This window comes from Salmo salar, chromosome 09, assembly GCF_965601325.2.
Source record: "Salmo salar chromosome 09, fSalSal1, whole genome shotgun sequence".
NCBI classification, from domain to species: Eukaryota; Metazoa; Chordata; class Actinopteri; order Salmoniformes; family Salmonidae; genus Salmo; species Salmo salar.
Window position 1 is genome coordinate 95241798 of NC_138299.1, and position 18104 is coordinate 95259901.

Sequence of the window (18104 nt, forward strand, 5' to 3'; positions counted from 1 at the left end):
GAGAGGTAACAGTTGGTTCCGTGAGCTATGCTTGTGAGATTAGCAGCCTAGTTTCCCGTGGCAGACTTCACATAAATGTGAATAAATAAATGCCACGTTGACTAGCTGGCCAGGACACAAAAGGTTTGGTTCTGGGTTCCAACAGTAGTAGTCAAACCTTTTGGAGTAGCACGGACGTCATGGGTTCAATATCCGGTCGTGACAAAAACAGAGAGAACAATTTCTGTGACAAACAGAGAGAACAATTAAAAAAAAAAAAGGACAGACCATCTTTTATTGCCAAACCAACATATCATAAAACACAAAGAAACAAAAAACAGACAAACAGCCAGCCGTCAGTTCACAAAACCAACCTGAGCTGTTGGATAAAGCTTCCACCCAATTGGATAACCTATACTCACAGTATGTTACAAGATATTTTGTTAGCAAGAGATTAAACAAAGTGTGAATTGTCGTTAAGATTAGTACATTTACCTACAGTAAGTACTAGGGTGTTATACAATAACTACTAATATTTTCTAGACAGCTACAGAGACAAAACTATATAAAAACTGCATTGTTTTGCCTCTATAACAGACCCTCATCCCTTGCGAACGTTACCACATATACTGCCAGAAGGGGGAGCAATGATAATATCACCTCAATGCAGTGCCATACAGTGTCAAGCATCTTCAGAGATGTTTTAAACTTCTAAATAACATAAATGTTGCAATAAAAAAAAAAAACATTAAGAACCTGTAACAACTTTACTATCTCAACATTAAAAACAGAGATATTAAAGACTTCTCCTATTGATCTGTACCAACCAGAATTCTATGGCACAAACTCACTAAAAATGTTGTCCCTTTTCTCAGAGATATCCCTTCATTCAAAGAAATGTTAACCCTTTTCTTTCCAAGTCCCTTCACAGGGTCCATCACCTCCAACAGATGGGGTGTCGTGCAGCAGTGGGTCCGTCACAGAAGGGTTGTATTCAGGCCTTTGAGAGAAGCCTTCAGCCTTTCTCCTGTCCTTGTCATGAGACCCTCTCCCTATGACATGCAATCTGACCCTTGCCATAGACCAAGGTCCCTATAGTAACAAAGGGGCCTTCTCACACAAACCTCTCTTCCACCCCCTACCCGGGAGCCGGGGCAGGTGGACCCTAGCAACCCCCTCTGATTGGTTAGTTTTCTAAGAAGTCCTAAGGGGGGTGGCCTCCATTGTTGAGGCTTTTCTGCCTCCCGTGAGAAAAGGCCCTGAGGTCAGAGAGAAGAACTGCAAACGCACACATGTCTGGTACCATGGCAACCAGATGTGAGGGATGGTACCCATGGTAACCGATTATAATCCCAAAGCCTAAAGTAGGCAAGTAGTCCATAACCAAGTAGTCCCTAACCAAGTAGTCCCTAACCATGAGAGTCAGTGGGACATTTATAACTGAATACTTTTGTGAAATAAAATGATCTTTGTTATGTTCCTAGGTAGGTTTTACATGTGATTTACGTTTTAAAAAGTGAGGAAAACATGGTGTATACGTCAGGCACACTAACCGCAGTATATGAGGAACATTACATCAATCTTTACAAACCCATGATAAAATACACATGGAGAACAACAAAAATACAGAAAACTTCTAACTTGAAGAAGACAGCTTCAGAGCAAAGTAAATATAACATGAGAAGACCAGTGTGACAAAGCAGTAGACTAAGGTAGTGTACGTCTGGGTTTCCACCAAACCACCCATGGTGCTATGAAGACACAGTACATGGAAAGGTTGGTGGGTCGTGAAGGGAAAAATGGAAAGAATAGGAATCGTTCAAGGAATCAATCACTCAAGTTCAAAGAATCAACTCCACAGGTGGTGTTGAGGAAAGGCAGAGGGGTGTTAGGGAGTCATAGTGTCCTCTCTGGGTGTCGCTGTGTCGGATGGAGAGACAGGAGGGAGGAAGTGTAGAGTCTAACACCGCGTGCCTATGCCCTTTCTCCCCAGGTACCGCAGCACCGCAAAGTTATAGGTGGTGGACACCATGTAGGTGAGCTAGAGAGAGAGAGAGAGAGAGAGAGAGAGAGAGAGAGAGAGAGAGAGAGAGAGAGAGAGAGGGTAAGAAAGAGCATAGACCAGAAAGACATAAGACAGAATTTCGAGCCCCATTTCATGCACCTATTATGTTCATCAAGGTCCATGACAATCTCAGTATAATTCTGATCTACAGTAGGCTACATTAACAGTGTACTGACATGGTAATGTAACTATGGGATCTTCCCAGCAGGAAAAGTACCAGACGTTATGACATTATTAGGGTATTTCTATCATCAGAATCAGCTGAGAACTCAAAGTGAAAGAACAGAGAGCTACAGTGAGACTTATCAGCCATGGAGGCCTGACGTTCTGGCATTCCTGAACACCTACACTGACTACGTCACATAAGACACAACTCTATTGTAAAGCTGTAGCCAATCTGGTCCCAGTTAAGAGATTAGGGAAGGGTCACTCACCAGAGCCAAGAGTGTGATGCCTGCCCCGGCAAACGCAGCGATGTACAGGTCGTAGGTCACACGGAACTGTAAAAGGACAAATCAGAGTCAGAGATGAGTCAGAGTGATCATGTGTCATTCTGGAAATATGTCAGAGAAACGTTAACAGTCTAGACTCTAGAGACGCATTGTTTTTAACATGTCTGCCGTTCTATCATGAGAGACTGTATTACTGACCTCTCTGGTTTTGCAGACATTGGACAGTGTCATTCCACAAGCTTTGCCTGGCATCGCATTCCATGGTAGGAGCCCTGAAAGAGATGAAAAATATATACACATATCCGATTCTCTGCTTTCACAGTTGGTAATGTCAGGGTATGGTATGGTCTGGTATGGTACGGTCTGGTACGGTATGTTCTGGTACGGTCTGGTACGGTCTGGCATGGTAAGGTAAGGTATGTTCTGGTACAGTCCGGTCTGATACGGTATGGTAAGGTATGTTCTGGTACGGTATGGTGAGGTGAGGTATGGTCTGGTACGGTATGTTCTGGTACGGTATGGTGAGGTGAGGTATGGTCTGGTATGGTATGTTCTGGTACGGTATGTTCTGGTACGGTATGGTGAGGTGAGGTATGTTCTGGTACGGTATGGTGAGGTGAGGTATGGTCTGGTACGGTATGTTCTGGTACGGTATGGTGAGGTGAGGTATGGTCTGGTATGGTATGTTCTGGTACGGTATGTTCTGGTACGGTATGGTGAGGTGAGGTACGGTCTGGTAAGGTAAGGTAAGGTATGGTACGGTAAGGTATGTTCTGGTATGCATGTTCTGGTTTGTTAAGGTACAGTATGCTATGGTACGGTAAGGTACGGCCTGGTACTGTAAGGTAAGGTCTGGTATGTTCTGGTACATTACGGTCTGGTAAGGTACGGTCCGGTAAGGTACAGTGTCCCAGCCCAAAAAATGGTGGGGGTACAACGTACTGGTAAAACGTGAGCCTATCACAATTAACATATATTGCCAAGAAAAATATAGGCCATGAAAAATGAGCGAATTGCGTTGTGGTTCGACGAGAACACTTTTTGCCAAGGCGGAGACGAGTGGCCCAGACCGCGGCGGCCGCAGACAACAGTGGATGCATCAATTCAGTCTACAAGTGGAGGCCTAATGACAATCCCACAATGCCATTACAATACACCAGGTGTTTTAGAACTGCTGTCTCTTTCTATTCATCAAATTGCGGGTGCATAGCGCACTGTTGGGGTTTGGATGCTGGAATTATTTTCTGAGTGAACTAATGTGCACAAGTAGCCTACAGGACCGCCTTTGTTAAGTGATTGTTTGACAAGCAGATGAAAACATCATGACTGGTTGTGTTTCTGCCACATTAAAGGTAATACATGTTAAACGTGGTATGACCAATCTTTACTAGGCCCACAGAGATCATACAGTGCATTCAGAAAGTATTCAGAACCCTGGACTTTTCCCACGCTTTGTTACGTTACAGCCTTATTCTAAAATAGATTAAAATATTTTTTTCCCCCCTCAACAATCTACACACATTACCCCATAATGACAAAGCAAAAACAGGTTCAAATTTGTTGCTTATTTATTCCAACTTAAATGTCACATTTACATAAGTATTCAGACCCTTTACTCAGTACTTTGTTGAAGCACCTTTAGCAGCGATCACAGGCTTGAGTCTTCTTGGGTATGATCCTAAAAGCTTGGCACACCTGTATTTGGGGAGTTTCTCCCATTATTCTCTGCAGATCCTCTCAAGCCCTGTCAGGTTGCAAAGGGAGTATTGCTGCACAGCTATTTTCAGGTCTATCTAGAGATGTTCGATTGGGTTCAAGTCCGGGCTCTGGCTGGGCCACTTATGGACATTCAGAAACTTGTCCCGAAGCCACTCATGCGTTGTCTTGGCTGTATACTTAGGGTCGTTGTCCTGTTGGAAGGTAAACCTTCGCCCCAGTCTGAGGTTCTGAGCGCTCTGAAGCAGGTTTTCATCAAGGATCTCTCTGTACTTTGCGCCGTTCATCTTTCCCTCGATCCTACCACCACCATGCTTCACCGTAGGAATGGTGCCAGGTTTCCTCCAGATGTGACACTTAGCATTCAGGCCAAAGAGTTCAATCTTGGTTTCATCAGACCAGAGAATCTTGTTTATCACGGTCAGAGTCTTTAGGTGCCATTTGGCAAACTCCAAGTGGGCTGCCATTTGCCTTTTACTGAAGAGTGGCTTCCATCTGGCCACTCTACCATAAAGGCCTGATTGGTGGAGTGCTGCAGAGATGGTTGTCCTTCTGGAAGGTTCTCCCATCTCCACCAGAGGAACTCTGGAGCTCTGTCAGAGTGACCATCGGGTTCTTGGTCACCTCCCTGACCAAGGCCCTCCTCCCCCGATTGCTCATTTTGGCCGGGCAGCCAGCTCTAGGAAGACTCTTGGTGGATCCAAACTTCTTCCATTTAAGAATGATGGAGGCCAGTGTGCTCCTGCACCTGAGCTCAATTTCGAGTCTCATAGCAGATGGTCTGAATACTTACGTATATGTGATGTTTTTTATTTTTTATACATTTACAAAAAATGTAATCCATTTTAGAATAAGGCTGTACCGTAACAAAATCTGGAATTAGTCAAAGGGGTCTGAATACTTATTGAACGCACTGTATGTTACCATATGAATGAACATAGCAGATGATATAGTGAGGTGATGTTTTCTTTCCTTACCGTACTGTCTGGCGTCGATACAGAGCTGGTTGATGCTAGCTGGGGTCTCAGTCAGGACGGTGATGGTGTGGCAGGTAGAGTCCATGTTGTAGAAGAAATAGACAGGCAAGGCAGAGAAGGCAAACACTAACAGCCACACCACCGCCAGAAGGTACGTTATCAATATAAACTGCAGATGAAGAGAGAGATTCATGTTTAGGCATTATGAATCTTAACAGGCCAAAAATGAATCAGGGAAGTGTAACTTTCAGAGTTTTGTTGAGCTCTCATCTCCACCCTCACTCTCTTACCTCTATCCCACTAGCCTCAGCCCCACTATACCTTCACGGCATCCTCTCAACTACCTCCTCACCCAGCCTTTCCTCCATCCTCATCTTCTTACCTCCACACCATCCACACCCTGTTACCATCACCCCTCCATCCTGTTACCATCACCCTTCCACCCAGTTACCATCACCCCTCCATCCTGTTACCATCACCCCTCCACCCAGTTACCATCACCCCTCCACCCCAGCCTGTTAACATCACCCTTCCACCCTGTTACCATCACCCCTCCATCCTGTTACCATCACCCCTCCATCCTGTTACCATCACCCTTCCACCCAGTTACCATCACCCTTCCACCCAGTTACCATCACCCCTCCACCCCAGCCTGTTACCATCACCCCTCCACCCCAGCCTGTTACCATCACCCCTCCACCCCATCCTGTTACCATCACCCCTCCACCCCAGCCTGTTACCATCACCCCTCCACCCCAGCCTGTTACCATCACCCCTCCACCATTTCCCCGACTCTCTCACCGTGCTACTAAGACAGCGTCCACACAGGGTGCTCCTGAACTCTCCGAAGGTCTGCTTGGCGGCGCTGGTGGTGTAGAATCCCTCCGCCAGCAGTACGATGCAGTAGAGGAAAAAGAATGAAGCCAAGCCGTAGATAACATACTGGAAGTACTGGATACTATGTTGGAAGAGCAGAAGAGGAGGGGCAGGGGGGTGAAGGAAGAGGAGGGGCAGGGGGTGTGAAGGAAGAGGAGGGGCAGGGGGGAAGGAAGAGGAGGGGCAGGGGGGAAGGAAGAGGAGGGGCGGGGCGGGGGTGAAGGAAGAGGAGGGGCAGGGGAGAAGGAGGGAAAAAGTATTAGGACACATCACTACAGTAGGTCTATGATGTCTACCGCTAACATGAGGTCTACCATTAACAGTAGGTCTATGATGTCTACCGCTAACATGAGGTCTACCATTAACAGTAGGTCTATGATGTCTACCGCTAACATGAGGTCTACCATTAACAGTAGGTCTATGATGTCTACCGCTAACATGAGGTCTACCATTAACAGTAGGTCTATGATGTCTACCGCTAACATGAGGTCTACCATTAACAGTAGGTCTATGATGTCTACCGCTAACATGAGGTCTACCATTAACAGTAGGTCTGCCGTTTAGTTCAATGTACTTATACAGCAGACTTAGGGGACATCTAAACCAGTGGTGGCCAATCCTGGTCCTGGATCGCCAAAACAATCTAGGTTTTTGTTCCAGCCCAGCTTTAACAAAACCTTCTAGGTCTTGGCCACCCCTACTCTAATCAGTTGCAGGTATTCCTAGGGAGTAGGTTTGAGATAAAGCAATAGCCTTTGAGCCACTCACAGGTAGGCCAGGGTAATGTAGTCCTGTAGGTTACGGGCGAAATATGTCTCGATGAGTCTCTCCGTCTCAGTGAGGGCCTGGTGACCACAGCCACAGAACAGAGCTATCCCTGAGAAACACAGCAGAGTGGCCACCAGGGAGCAATACGGTACTCCTCCCAGGCACTTCATACAGCAGTCATAACAACCTATAGGACAGGACATAACGACATAGGGGTTAATGTAGGGTTACGTATGGGTTACCTGTAGAGAAGCATAGGGCAACCACCAAGGGAGTGGTAATGAACATACGTCACTGTGACTAAATGGATGGATAAACAACTGTATACTGGAAGGATCTGGCTACAGTTATTACACTATCCAGCTGTGGTCGTAAAATAGCTCATCCCTGAGTTACTCTTTGTGGCCTTGGACTGGTCTGTTCTCTATGCACAGTAGCGTTCAGTCTGTCAGCTAGCTATGGTCATTCTTCCCCAGAGTCATGTGCTGTGAATGGGCCCTTAGGATGTGAGGATCTGTCTGTCCCAAACCCAGCACTAACCCTGGCTCCAATCAGCGCTCACACCATGGACAGTGGGAGAAAAGAGGGAGGGCAGAGAAAGAGACTAAGAAAGAGAGAGGCTGCTTGTGTGACTGCAGAGACAATGTTCTTTGTCCCGGTGCAGTGTGGGAAGACAAGGGCCACCAATGTCAAGCAAACAATAGCCTGAGCCACCTCCAGCACCCACACTGGGGTTTATAGGAGCAGAAGGAGGCTTGTGACAGCCAGAGGGATATCCAATAGTCCGTGGTGGAAGTGGGGAAAGACAGGAGGGAGATCACGCTCTCCCTCAGAAGACTGGCTGGAGCTGGTACCATTATTACAGTTGGCACAGACGGCAGGAAGGGGCACCATACACATGCACTCTGTGACTCCAGGGTTGTGTGTGTGTGTGTGAGATCAGGCTGTCTTCCAGGTTGCATAATCACTCCAGTGTGGAAATGAGTTTTGAACCAATTAAAAAGTTTGCCAATGAAAGAACACGGACTAAGAATCAATTTATGGTTGATTGGAAAATGTGGTCGGGGACTCCGTATGGATGGTGTGATGCAATTACGAAGCCAAATTGAGCTTTGGACCGCATCACCTTGCTCCTCTCAAATTTTGTTACAATGCGGAGGGCTCCATATAGTTCCGCATTGACATGATTAGTTGACGGTAGGTGATGGCAGGAGGTCCAGTATAAACACAAACTCACTTCCTTGACAACAGCTCAGCGAAGCGCTAGAAGTATGAATGCCCTGCCTTCTGCAGAGCCGTATCACCTTGAATGCTGCGCGCCAACGCAGTTGTAGGACTGACCATAAAGCGCCTTTTATAAAACACACTGCGGAAAAGCCACTTCAGTAACATGACTTGATATTCAGCACTTTACTTTTCAAGTCTCAATACCTATGTTCAAGCAATTTTGTTACTTTGACAAAATAGCAGTACTTATCATACACATAGGAAGGAAAATAGCAGTACTTCTCAGAACACATAGGAAGGAAAATAGCAGTACTTCTCAGTACACATAGGAAGGAAAATAGCTGTACTTATCATACACATAGGAAGGAAAATAGCAGTACTTCTCAGTACACATAGGAAGGAAAATAGCAGTACTTATCATACACATAGGAAGGAAAATAGCAGTACTTCTCAGTACACATAGGAAGGAAAATAGCAGTACTTATCATACACATAGGAAGGAAAATAGCAGTACTTATACACATAGGAAGGAAAATAGCATAGTCACCCAGCAACAGGTGCAGGGGTTTTCTACCTAGTTTAAAACAGTTCACTTCTCTATTTGCGGGGCAGAAATCTCAGAGACCAATTGGTACACTCTGATTTACCACCCCAAGATATTCCTGAACAACGCCTATTTGCTCCCATACTGGATGGAAATTACAAGTGTAATGGCTGTGCTCAATGCAATGGCACTTATAAATGTAGATCCTTCAAACACCCCCAAACAGGGAAATCTATCCCAATTAAAGGTGTTATTACGTGTTCCACTATGCCAGTTATTTATCTTATAACTTGTCCCTGTGGTAAAAATTGGTTATTAAATTTTTGCATCTGAGCGCTTAGAGTGTGCGGCTTTCCTTTGTTTTCTAGTACACTTCTCTATTTGCACCATTCTAGCCTCAAAAGTCCCCTCTCGAGAACTGCAGAGAGGAACTATACTAATAAAGATACGGACCTATTAGGACCTCAAACAACTTCTCATGGACGTCACAGACCTTTATGCCCTAAAACAAATAGCACTTAGAACACATTGGGTTGGTAAAAATTAAGACATTGTAAGTGAAAGACAATGCACCTCTGGAAAGTAGCCTAGTCTGTACCTCTCGAAGCATTAAATAAATCACTTATCAGCACTTTTCATGCCAGCCATAATATAATATTTTATAATGCCAAAATCATTCAAAGAATACCAAAGAAAATGTACAGTTTGGTTGTGGTTGGTTGGCTATTAATAGCCATTTAGAGGTACCATAACAAATGTAGACGACTTACCCATGTTGTCTCTGGTAGAATGTGTGCTCAATACCGGAGTTCTGTGCTGCTTTCCACCACAGCTGCTCGATGATATTATGCACGACTTGTCCTCAGCCCCCGTATATCAATCTCAACTCGCTGTCTCTTTCACTCTCTCTCTCCAACAATGAACAGACAGACCCGCTGATGGCCGAAAGTCGAATCTTAAAGAAACAATGTCGCTTTTCAATGGACTAGGGGTCCGCACTAGAACTGGCCGGGTTCAAGACTGAGGATAATGAAGGTCAACTTCTCTCCCCGTTGGAGAAATGTACTTCAGTTCATTGTTAGTAAGCAGTACCACGTGTATTTGCATATAATTGTGGTAGCATATCCAAGATGTCTTCCCAGAAAAGATTCCACATTTGCATATCATTGTGGTAGCATCTCCAAGATGTCTTGCCAGATAAGGTTCCACATTCTTTTCTTTCGTTCTTTTGTGTAGCCTAGTCTAATAGGCCTAGTAGTAGTGATGCCTACTGTTTCATGGGATAATAAACCAAACAATAGCCTATTATTGTGTTGTGCAATGTGAATCAACAGGCATAGGCCACAGCCTACTAACCTTGTATGAACCATCCTGATCTCGCTAGCTTACATTTTGTTTACGGGCTCCTAACCAATTGTGCTATTGTGTGTTTTTTTTTGCGTTATTTGTAACTTATTTTGTACATAATGTTTCTGCCACCGTCTCTTATGACCGAAAAGAGCTTCTAGATATCAGGACAGCGAATACTCACCTCGTATTGAAAGAAGATTTTTTCTTTAACGAGTCAGACGCAAAGGGTTTACTTCAGACACCCAACAAGGCCCAAATCACCGTCATTCTCAGGAAGAAAAGACGGAGATATCGGGGACGTAGGTCGGCGTGCCTTGTAAGGATCCGACGGCGAGTGAGTAATCCCTCTCTACCATCAATCCTATTAGCCAACGTGCAATCATTGGATAACTAAATGGATGAGCTGTGATCAATACTATCCTACCAACGGGACAATAAAAACTGTAATATCTTATGTTTCACTGAGTCGTGGCTGAATGACGACATGGGTAACATACAGCTGGCTGGGTTTTTGGTCCATCGGCAAGACAGAACAGCTGCCTCCGGTAATACAAGGGGTAGTGGTTGACTGGTTGCATCACCTGCCTGCTCGGCCTCCTTGCCGCAAGGCACTACAGAGAGTAGTGCATACGGCCCAGTACATCACTGGGGCCAAGCTTCCTGCCATCCAGGACCTCTATACCAGGCGGTGTCAGAGGAAGGCCCAAAAAATATCCAAAGACTCCAACCACCCTAGTCATAGACTATTCTCTCTGCTACCATACGGCAAGCGGTACCTGAGCGCCAAGTCTAGGTCCAAAAGGCTTCTTAACAGCTTCTACCCCCAAGCCATAAGACTCCTGAACAGCTAATCAAATAGCTACCCTGAGTATTTGCATTGTCCCCCCCACCCTCATTTTCACACTGCCGCTACTCTCTGTTTATTATCCATGCATAGTCACTTTACCTCTACCTACATGTACATATTACCTCAATACCTGGACTAACCTGTGCTCCCGCACATTGACTCAGTACCGGTACCCCCTGTATATAGCCTCGCTACTGTTATTCTATTTTTGCTCCTTAAATAGTTCAAATGTTTCTTATTTTTTATTGATTTTTTACTTCAGTTTATTTGAGTAAATACTTTCTTGACACTTTTTTTCTTAACTGCATTGTTGGTTAAGGGCTTGTAAGTAAACATTTCCCTGTAAGGTCTACACCTGTTGTATTCGGCGCATGTGACAAATAACATTTAATTTGATTTGAAACAGATGAAAGCTGGCAAGATCAGGATGGTTCGTACGAGGCTAACAGCCTACAGGAATTGAGCATATAAATAAATAGGCTATTGACATCTTGTAAAATGTCATTTTTGGTTATCTTCTAGCCCACTGATTGCTGGACTGATCAGATGACATGATGGGTGGTGGGTCATGGATGTTTGTTGTAAAGGTTGGCGTTGTAACATATCACTTTCCAAGATGGCGTAGCAGTCGGACGTGTGTTTTTGTCTTGTCTCTTCCCGTCCCTTGTAAACATCGTTTTTCCTTGTTTTTCTTTTTCATATATATATATATTTAATATTTTAATATCACTTTCTATCAACGGACTGAATATACTCTCCTGCAACCCGCCTCACCGACTGTGGTACGGATCTGCTATTTTTATACTTAAGAACTCATCAACTCATCAAAAGCTAGCCAGCTAACTGGCTACCAGCTAACTGGCTACTAGTTAGCCACGGCCCGCTAACTGTCTAAAGTACATCGGACTGTTAGCTTAAGAGGCCCATTGGACAAATTCTTTGGCCACTATACCCACCATACGGAGCCCTGCTGATCCGTCGTCTGAACCGGAACCCCAACAGAAGCTAGCCAACTAACTAGCTACTACCTAGTAGTCAGCTAGCCACTGCTAGCGGTCATCAGCCACCTCTAGCATGGACAACTCTCGCCAGTCTGCACAGTGCGACTCAAACCAGAGCAAATCTGACTTATTTTTCTCCATATCTCCGGATTCCTACCGCAAGCTCCAAAACTTTTTTTTCTTCACCTGGATCATCGCAGCTAGCTAGCTGCTATTCGAGTTGCCACTCCTGGCTAACGTCACTGTCCCGACGCAAGAACCAATTAGCCTGGAGCTAGCCTTGCTAGGCCCATCTCCCAGTTAGCCAAAGAGGTCCATCAGCCACTACTTGGGCTACAGTACCTCTTTTAGCCAAATGGCTTGGACCCCCGCCGACTCATCACGACTGGACCACCGACGTGATTCACCCAATGGGTTTTTTCTCAACTTGCTCTGCCGTCGCTTCGTCCCCTGAAATCTCATCCGCTAGCATGCTAGCCACGGCCTGCTAGCTGTCCAGAGCACATCGGACTGTTAGCTTAAGAGGCCCACCGGACAAATTCTTTGGCCACTATACCTATTCTGCCAATTGGCCTGGTTTACCACACGGAGCCCTGCTGATCCGTCTGCCGATGTAATAGCACGAGGGGGCCACAACAGACTTTCTTCCGTCGCGATGTCCCGCCAAGGACCTTCTGTAGCTTGTTAGCCCCGGCCCGCAAGCTGCCTGAAGCCACTCACTGGACTCCTATGATCACTCGGCTACGCATGCCTCTCGCTAACATCAATATGCCTTATCCATTGCTGTTTTGGTTAGTATTTATTGCCTTATTTCACTGTATAGCCTCTAGCCCTGCTCAATATGCCTTATTTAACACTTTAGTTCCACCTACCACACATGCGGTGACATCACCTGGTTTAAATTATATTTCTAGGGACAATATCTCTTTCATCGTCACTCTATACACAGGTTTACCCTCACTGTATCCACATCCTACCATACCTTTGTCTGTACACTATGCCTTGAATCTATTCTACCGTGCCCAGAAATCTGCTCTTTTTACTCTCTGTTCTGAACGTACTAGACAGCCAGTTATTTTATCCTTTAGCCATACCCTAATCCTACTCCTTCTCTGTTCCTCTGGTGATGTGGAGGTTAATCCAGGCCCTGCAGTGCCTAGCTCCATTCCAGGCGCTATCATTTGCTGACTTCTGTAACTGTAAAAGCCTTGGTTTCATGCATGTTAACATTAGAAGCCTCCTCCCTAAGTTTGTTTTATTCACTGCCCTAGCACACTCTGCCAACCTGGATGTCCTAGCCGTGTCTGAATCCTGGCTCAGGAAGACCAAAAAAAACGGAAATTTCCATCCCTAACTATAACATTTTCCGACAAGATAGAACTGCCAAAGGGGGCGGTGTTGCAATCTACTGCAGAGATAGCCTGCTGAGTACTGTCATACTATCCAGGTCTGTACCCAAACAATTCGAGCTTCTACTTTTAAAAATCCACCTTTCCAGAAACAAGTCTCTTACCGTTGCCACTTGCTATAGACCACCCTCTGCCCCCAGCTGTGCCCTGGACACCATATGTGAACTGATTGCCCCCCATCTATCTTCAGAGCTAGTGCTGCTAGGTGACCTAAACTGGGACATGCTTAACACCCTGGCCATCCTACAATCTAAGCTTGATGCTCTCAATCGCTCACAAATTATCAATGAACCCACCAGGAACAACCCCAAATCCGTAAACATGGGCACCCTCATAGATATCATCCTAACCAACTTGCCCTCCAAATACACCTCTGCTGTTTTCAACCAAGATCTCAGCCATCACTGCCTCATTGCTTGCATCCGTAATGGGTCTGCGGTCAAACGACCACCCCTCATCACTATCAAACGCTCCCTAAAACACTTCAGCGAGCAGGCCTTTCTAATCGACCTGGCCCGGTATCCTGGAAGGATATTGACCTCATCCCGTCAGTAGAGGATGCCTGGTAATTCTTTAAAAGTGCCTTCCTCACCATCTTAAATAAGCATGCCCCTTTCAATTTTTTTTTTTAACCAGGAACAGATATAGCCCTTGGTTCTCTCCAGACCTGACAGCCCTTGATCAGCACAAAAACATCCTGTGGCGTTCTGCATTAGCATCGACTAGCCCCCGTGATATACAACTTTTCAGGGAAGTCAGGAACAAATATACACAGGCAGTTAGGAAAGCTAAGGCTAGCTTTTTCAAGCAGAAATTTGCATCAGGTAGCACAAACTCAAAAACGTTCTGGGACACTGTAAAGTCCATGGAGAATAAGAGCACCTCCTCCCAGCTGCCCACTGCGAGAATTTCAATAAGCATTTTTCTACGGCTGGCCATGCTTTCCACCTGGCTACCCCTACCCCGTTCAACAGCCCTGCACTCCCCACAGCAACTTGCCCAAGCCTCCCCATTTCTCCTTCACCCAAATCCAGATAGCTGATGTTCTTAACTGCAAAACCTGGACCCCTACAAATCAGCCGGGCTAGACAATCTGGACCCTCTCTTTTTAAAATTATCTGCCGAAATTGTTTCAACCCCTATTACTAGCCTTTTCAATCTCTCTTTCGTATCGTCTGAGATTCCCAAAGATTGGAAAGCTGCCATGGTCATCCCCCTCTTCAAAGGGGAGACACTCTAGACCCAAATTGCTACAGACCTATATCTATCCTACCCTGCCTTTCTAAGGTCTTCGAAAGCCAAGTCAACAAACAGATTACCGACCATTTCGAATCCCACCGTACATTTACATTTACATTTTAGTCATTTAGCAGACGCTCTTATCCAGAACGACTTACAAATTGGTGCATTCACCTTATAATATCCAGTGGAACAACCACTTTACAATAGTGCATCTAAATCTTTTAAGGGGGGGGTTAGAAGGATTACTTTATCCTATCCCAGGTATTCCTTGAAGAGGTGGGGTTTCAGGTGTCTCCGGAAGGTGGTGATTGACTCCGCTATGCGGATCACCGTACCTTCTCCGCTATGCAATCTGGTTTCAGAGCTGGTCATGGGTGCACCTCAGCCACACTCAAGGTCCTAAATGATATCATAACCGCCATCGATAAGAGACATTACTGTGCAGCCGTATTCATCGACCTGACCAAGGCTTTCGACTCTGTCAATCACCACATTCTTATTGGCAGACTCAACAGCCTTGGTTTCTCAAATGATTGCCTCCCCTGGTTCACCAACTGTTTCTCTGATAGAGTTCAGTGTGTCAAATTGGAGGGCCTGTTGTCCGGACCTCTGGCAGTCTCTATGGGGTGCCACAGGGTTCAATTCTCAGGCCGACTCTCTTCTCTGTATACATCAATGATGTCGCTCTCGCTGCTGGTGATTCTGTGATCCTCCTCTACGCAGACGACACCATTCTGTATACTTCTGGCCCTTCTTTGGACACTGTTCAATGCCATACAACTCTCCTTCCGTGGCCTCCAACTGCTCTTAAATGCAAGTAAAACTAAGTGCATGCTCTTCAACTGATCACTGCCTGCACCTGCCCGCCCGTCCAGCATCACTACTCCGGACGGTTCTGACTTAGAATATGTGGACAACTACAAATACCTAGGTGTCTGGCTAGACTGTAAATTCTCCTTCCAGACTCACATTAAGCATCTCCAATCCAAAATGAAATCTAGAACTGGCTTTTTATTTCACAACAAAGCATCCTTCACTCATGCTGCCAAACATACCTTCGTAAAACTGACCATCCTACCGATCCTCGACTTCGGCGATGTCCTCTATAAAGTAGCCTCCAACACTCTACTCAACAAATTGGATGCAGTCTATCACAGTGCCATCCGTTTTGTCACCAAAGCCCCATATATTACCCACCATTGCAACCTGTATGCTCTCGTTGGCTGGCCATCGCGTCATACTCATCGCCAAACCCACTGGCTCCAGGTCATCTACAAGTCTCTGCTTGGTAAAGCCCCACTTTATGCTATGGTGACCAGCTCACTGGTCACCATAGCAGCACCCACCCGTAGCACGCGCTCCAGCAGGTATATCTCAAAGCCAATTCCTCCTTTGGCCGCATTTCCTTCCAGTTCTCTGCTGCCAATGACTGGAATGAACTGCAAAAGTCACTGAAGCTGGAGACCCATATCTCCCTCACTAGCTTTAAGCACCAGCTGTCAGAGCAGCTCACAGATCACTGCACCTGTACATAACCCATGTGTAAACAGCCCATACAACTACCTCATCCCCATACTGTATTTATTTATTTATCTTTTTCCTTTGCACCCCAGTATCTCTACTTGCACATTAATCTTCTGCACATCTGCCATTCCAGTGTCTAATTGCTATATTGTAATTACTTTGCCACCATGGCCTATTTATTGCCTTACCTCCCTTATCTTATCTCATTTGCACTCACTGTATATTGATTTTAATTTTTTCTACTGTATTATTGACTGTATGTTTGTTTATTCCATGTGTAACTCTGTGTTGTTGTATGTGTTGAACTGCTGTGCTTTATCTTGGCCAGGTCGCAGTTTTTAATGAGAACTTGTTCTCAACTAGCCTACCTGGTTAAATAAAGGTGAAATAAATAAATAAATAAATAAAATATGAAGAAAAGAGACTGAGATGTTCACAAGAGGTTAGACACTGCAACATCATCAGTCAACTTTTCAAGAAGATTCTGTTCCCTCTTGATTTTGCTCGGACAGATATCTGTCATTAGGCCGCTGTGTGAGAACATTAGGCCGCTGTGTGAGAACATTAGGCCGCTGTGTGAGAACATTAGGCCGCTGTGTGAGAACATTAGGCCGCTGTGTGAGAACATTAGGCCGCTGTGTGAGAACATTAGGCCGCTGTGTGAGAACATTAGGCCGCTGTGTGAGAACATTAGGCTGCTGTGCATCCCTTAGTGGCTGTGTGTGAAGCAGTTGGTTTCTGCTGCTTTGAAACTACACTGAACAAACATATAAACGCAACATACAACAATTTCAAAGATTTTACTGAGTTACAGTTCATACAAGGAAATCAGTACATTTAAATAAACTCATTAGGCCCTAATCTATGGATTTCACATGAGACTGGGAAGACAGATATGCATCTGTTGGTCACAGATACCTAAAAGGTAGGGGCGTGGATCATAAAACCAGTCGGTATCTGGTGTGACCACCACTTGCCTCATGCAGCGTGACATCACTTTCGCATATAGTTGATCAGGCTGTTGATTGTGACCTGTGGAATGTTGTCCCACTCCTCTTCAATGGCTGTATGAAGTTGCTGGATATTTTGAGGACCTGGAACACTCTGTCGTACATGTCGATCCAGAGCATCCTAAACATGCTCAATGGGTGACATGTCTGGAGAGTATGCAGGACATTGAAGAACTGGGACATTTTCAGCTTTCAGGAATTGTGTACAGATCCTTGCGACATGGGGGTCGTACATTATCATGCTGAAACATGAGGTGATGGCGGTAGATGAATGGCACGGCAATGGGCCTCAGGATCTCGTCACGGTATCTCTGTGCATTCAAATTGCCATCGATAAAAGGAATTGTGTTCGTTGCTTATGCCAGCCCATACCATAACCCCACCGCCACCATTTTTATTTTGCCTTTATTTAACGAAGCAAATCAGTTAAAAAATTCTTATTTTCAATGACGGCCTAGGAACAGTGGGTTAGCTGCCTTGTTCAGGGGCAGAACGACATAGTTTTACCTTGTCAGCTCGGGGATGCGATCTTGCAACCTTTACGGTTAATAGTCCAACGCTCTAACCACTAGGCTACCTGCCGTCCCACCGTGGCGCACTCTGTTCACAACGTTGACATCAGCAAACCGCTCGCCCACACAACGCCATACACGTGGTCTGCGGTTGTGAGGCCGGTTGGACATACTGCCAAATTCTCTAAAACGACATTGGAAGAAACTTATGGTAAAGAAATTAACATTTAGTTCTCTGGCAACAGCTCTGGTGGACATTCCTACAGTCAGCATGCCAATTGCACGCTCCCTCAATGAGACATTTGTGGCATTGTGCTGTGTGACAAAACTGCACATTTTAGTAGCCTTTTATTGTCCCCAGCACAAGGTGCACCTGTGTAATGATTATGCCATTTAATCAGCTTCTTGATATGCCACACCTGTCAGGTGGATGGATTATCTACGCAAAGGAGAATTTCTCACTAATAGTGATGTAAACAAATTTGTGCACCAAATGTTTTAGATAAATAAGCTTTTTGTGTATATGGAACATTTCTGGGATCTTTTTTCTCATTTCATGAAACATGGGACCAACAGATAAGTGTCACACATAAGTGCCTGTTTTT

At 45.3% G+C, this 18104-nt stretch overlaps 1 protein-coding gene across 2 annotated transcripts; it reads right to left on the reverse strand.

Annotated features, from left to right (window-relative positions):
* Positions 1-260: 260 nt before the first annotated feature.
* On the reverse strand, positions 261-9633 carry plp1a (proteolipid protein 1a). 2 transcript variants are annotated; one of them, XM_014213147.3, is made up of 7 exons: positions 9375-9633; positions 6834-7020; positions 5991-6147; positions 5190-5358; positions 2695-2768; positions 2479-2544; positions 261-2020 (listed from the first exon to the last, which is right to left on the reverse strand). In XM_014213147.3, exons 1-7 carry the CDS (start codon positions 9376-9378, stop codon positions 1940-1942), a joined length of 738 nt encoding a protein of 245 aa, XP_014068622.1. In that variant the 5' UTR covers positions 9379-9633; the 3' UTR covers positions 261-1939. The 2 variants fall into 2 exon arrangements, with proteins under 2 accessions (XP_014068622.1, XP_014068621.1); XM_014213146.1 differs by lacking the exon at positions 9375-9633 and having other exon boundaries at positions 6834-7036.
* Positions 9634-18104: the final 8471 nt, after the last annotated feature.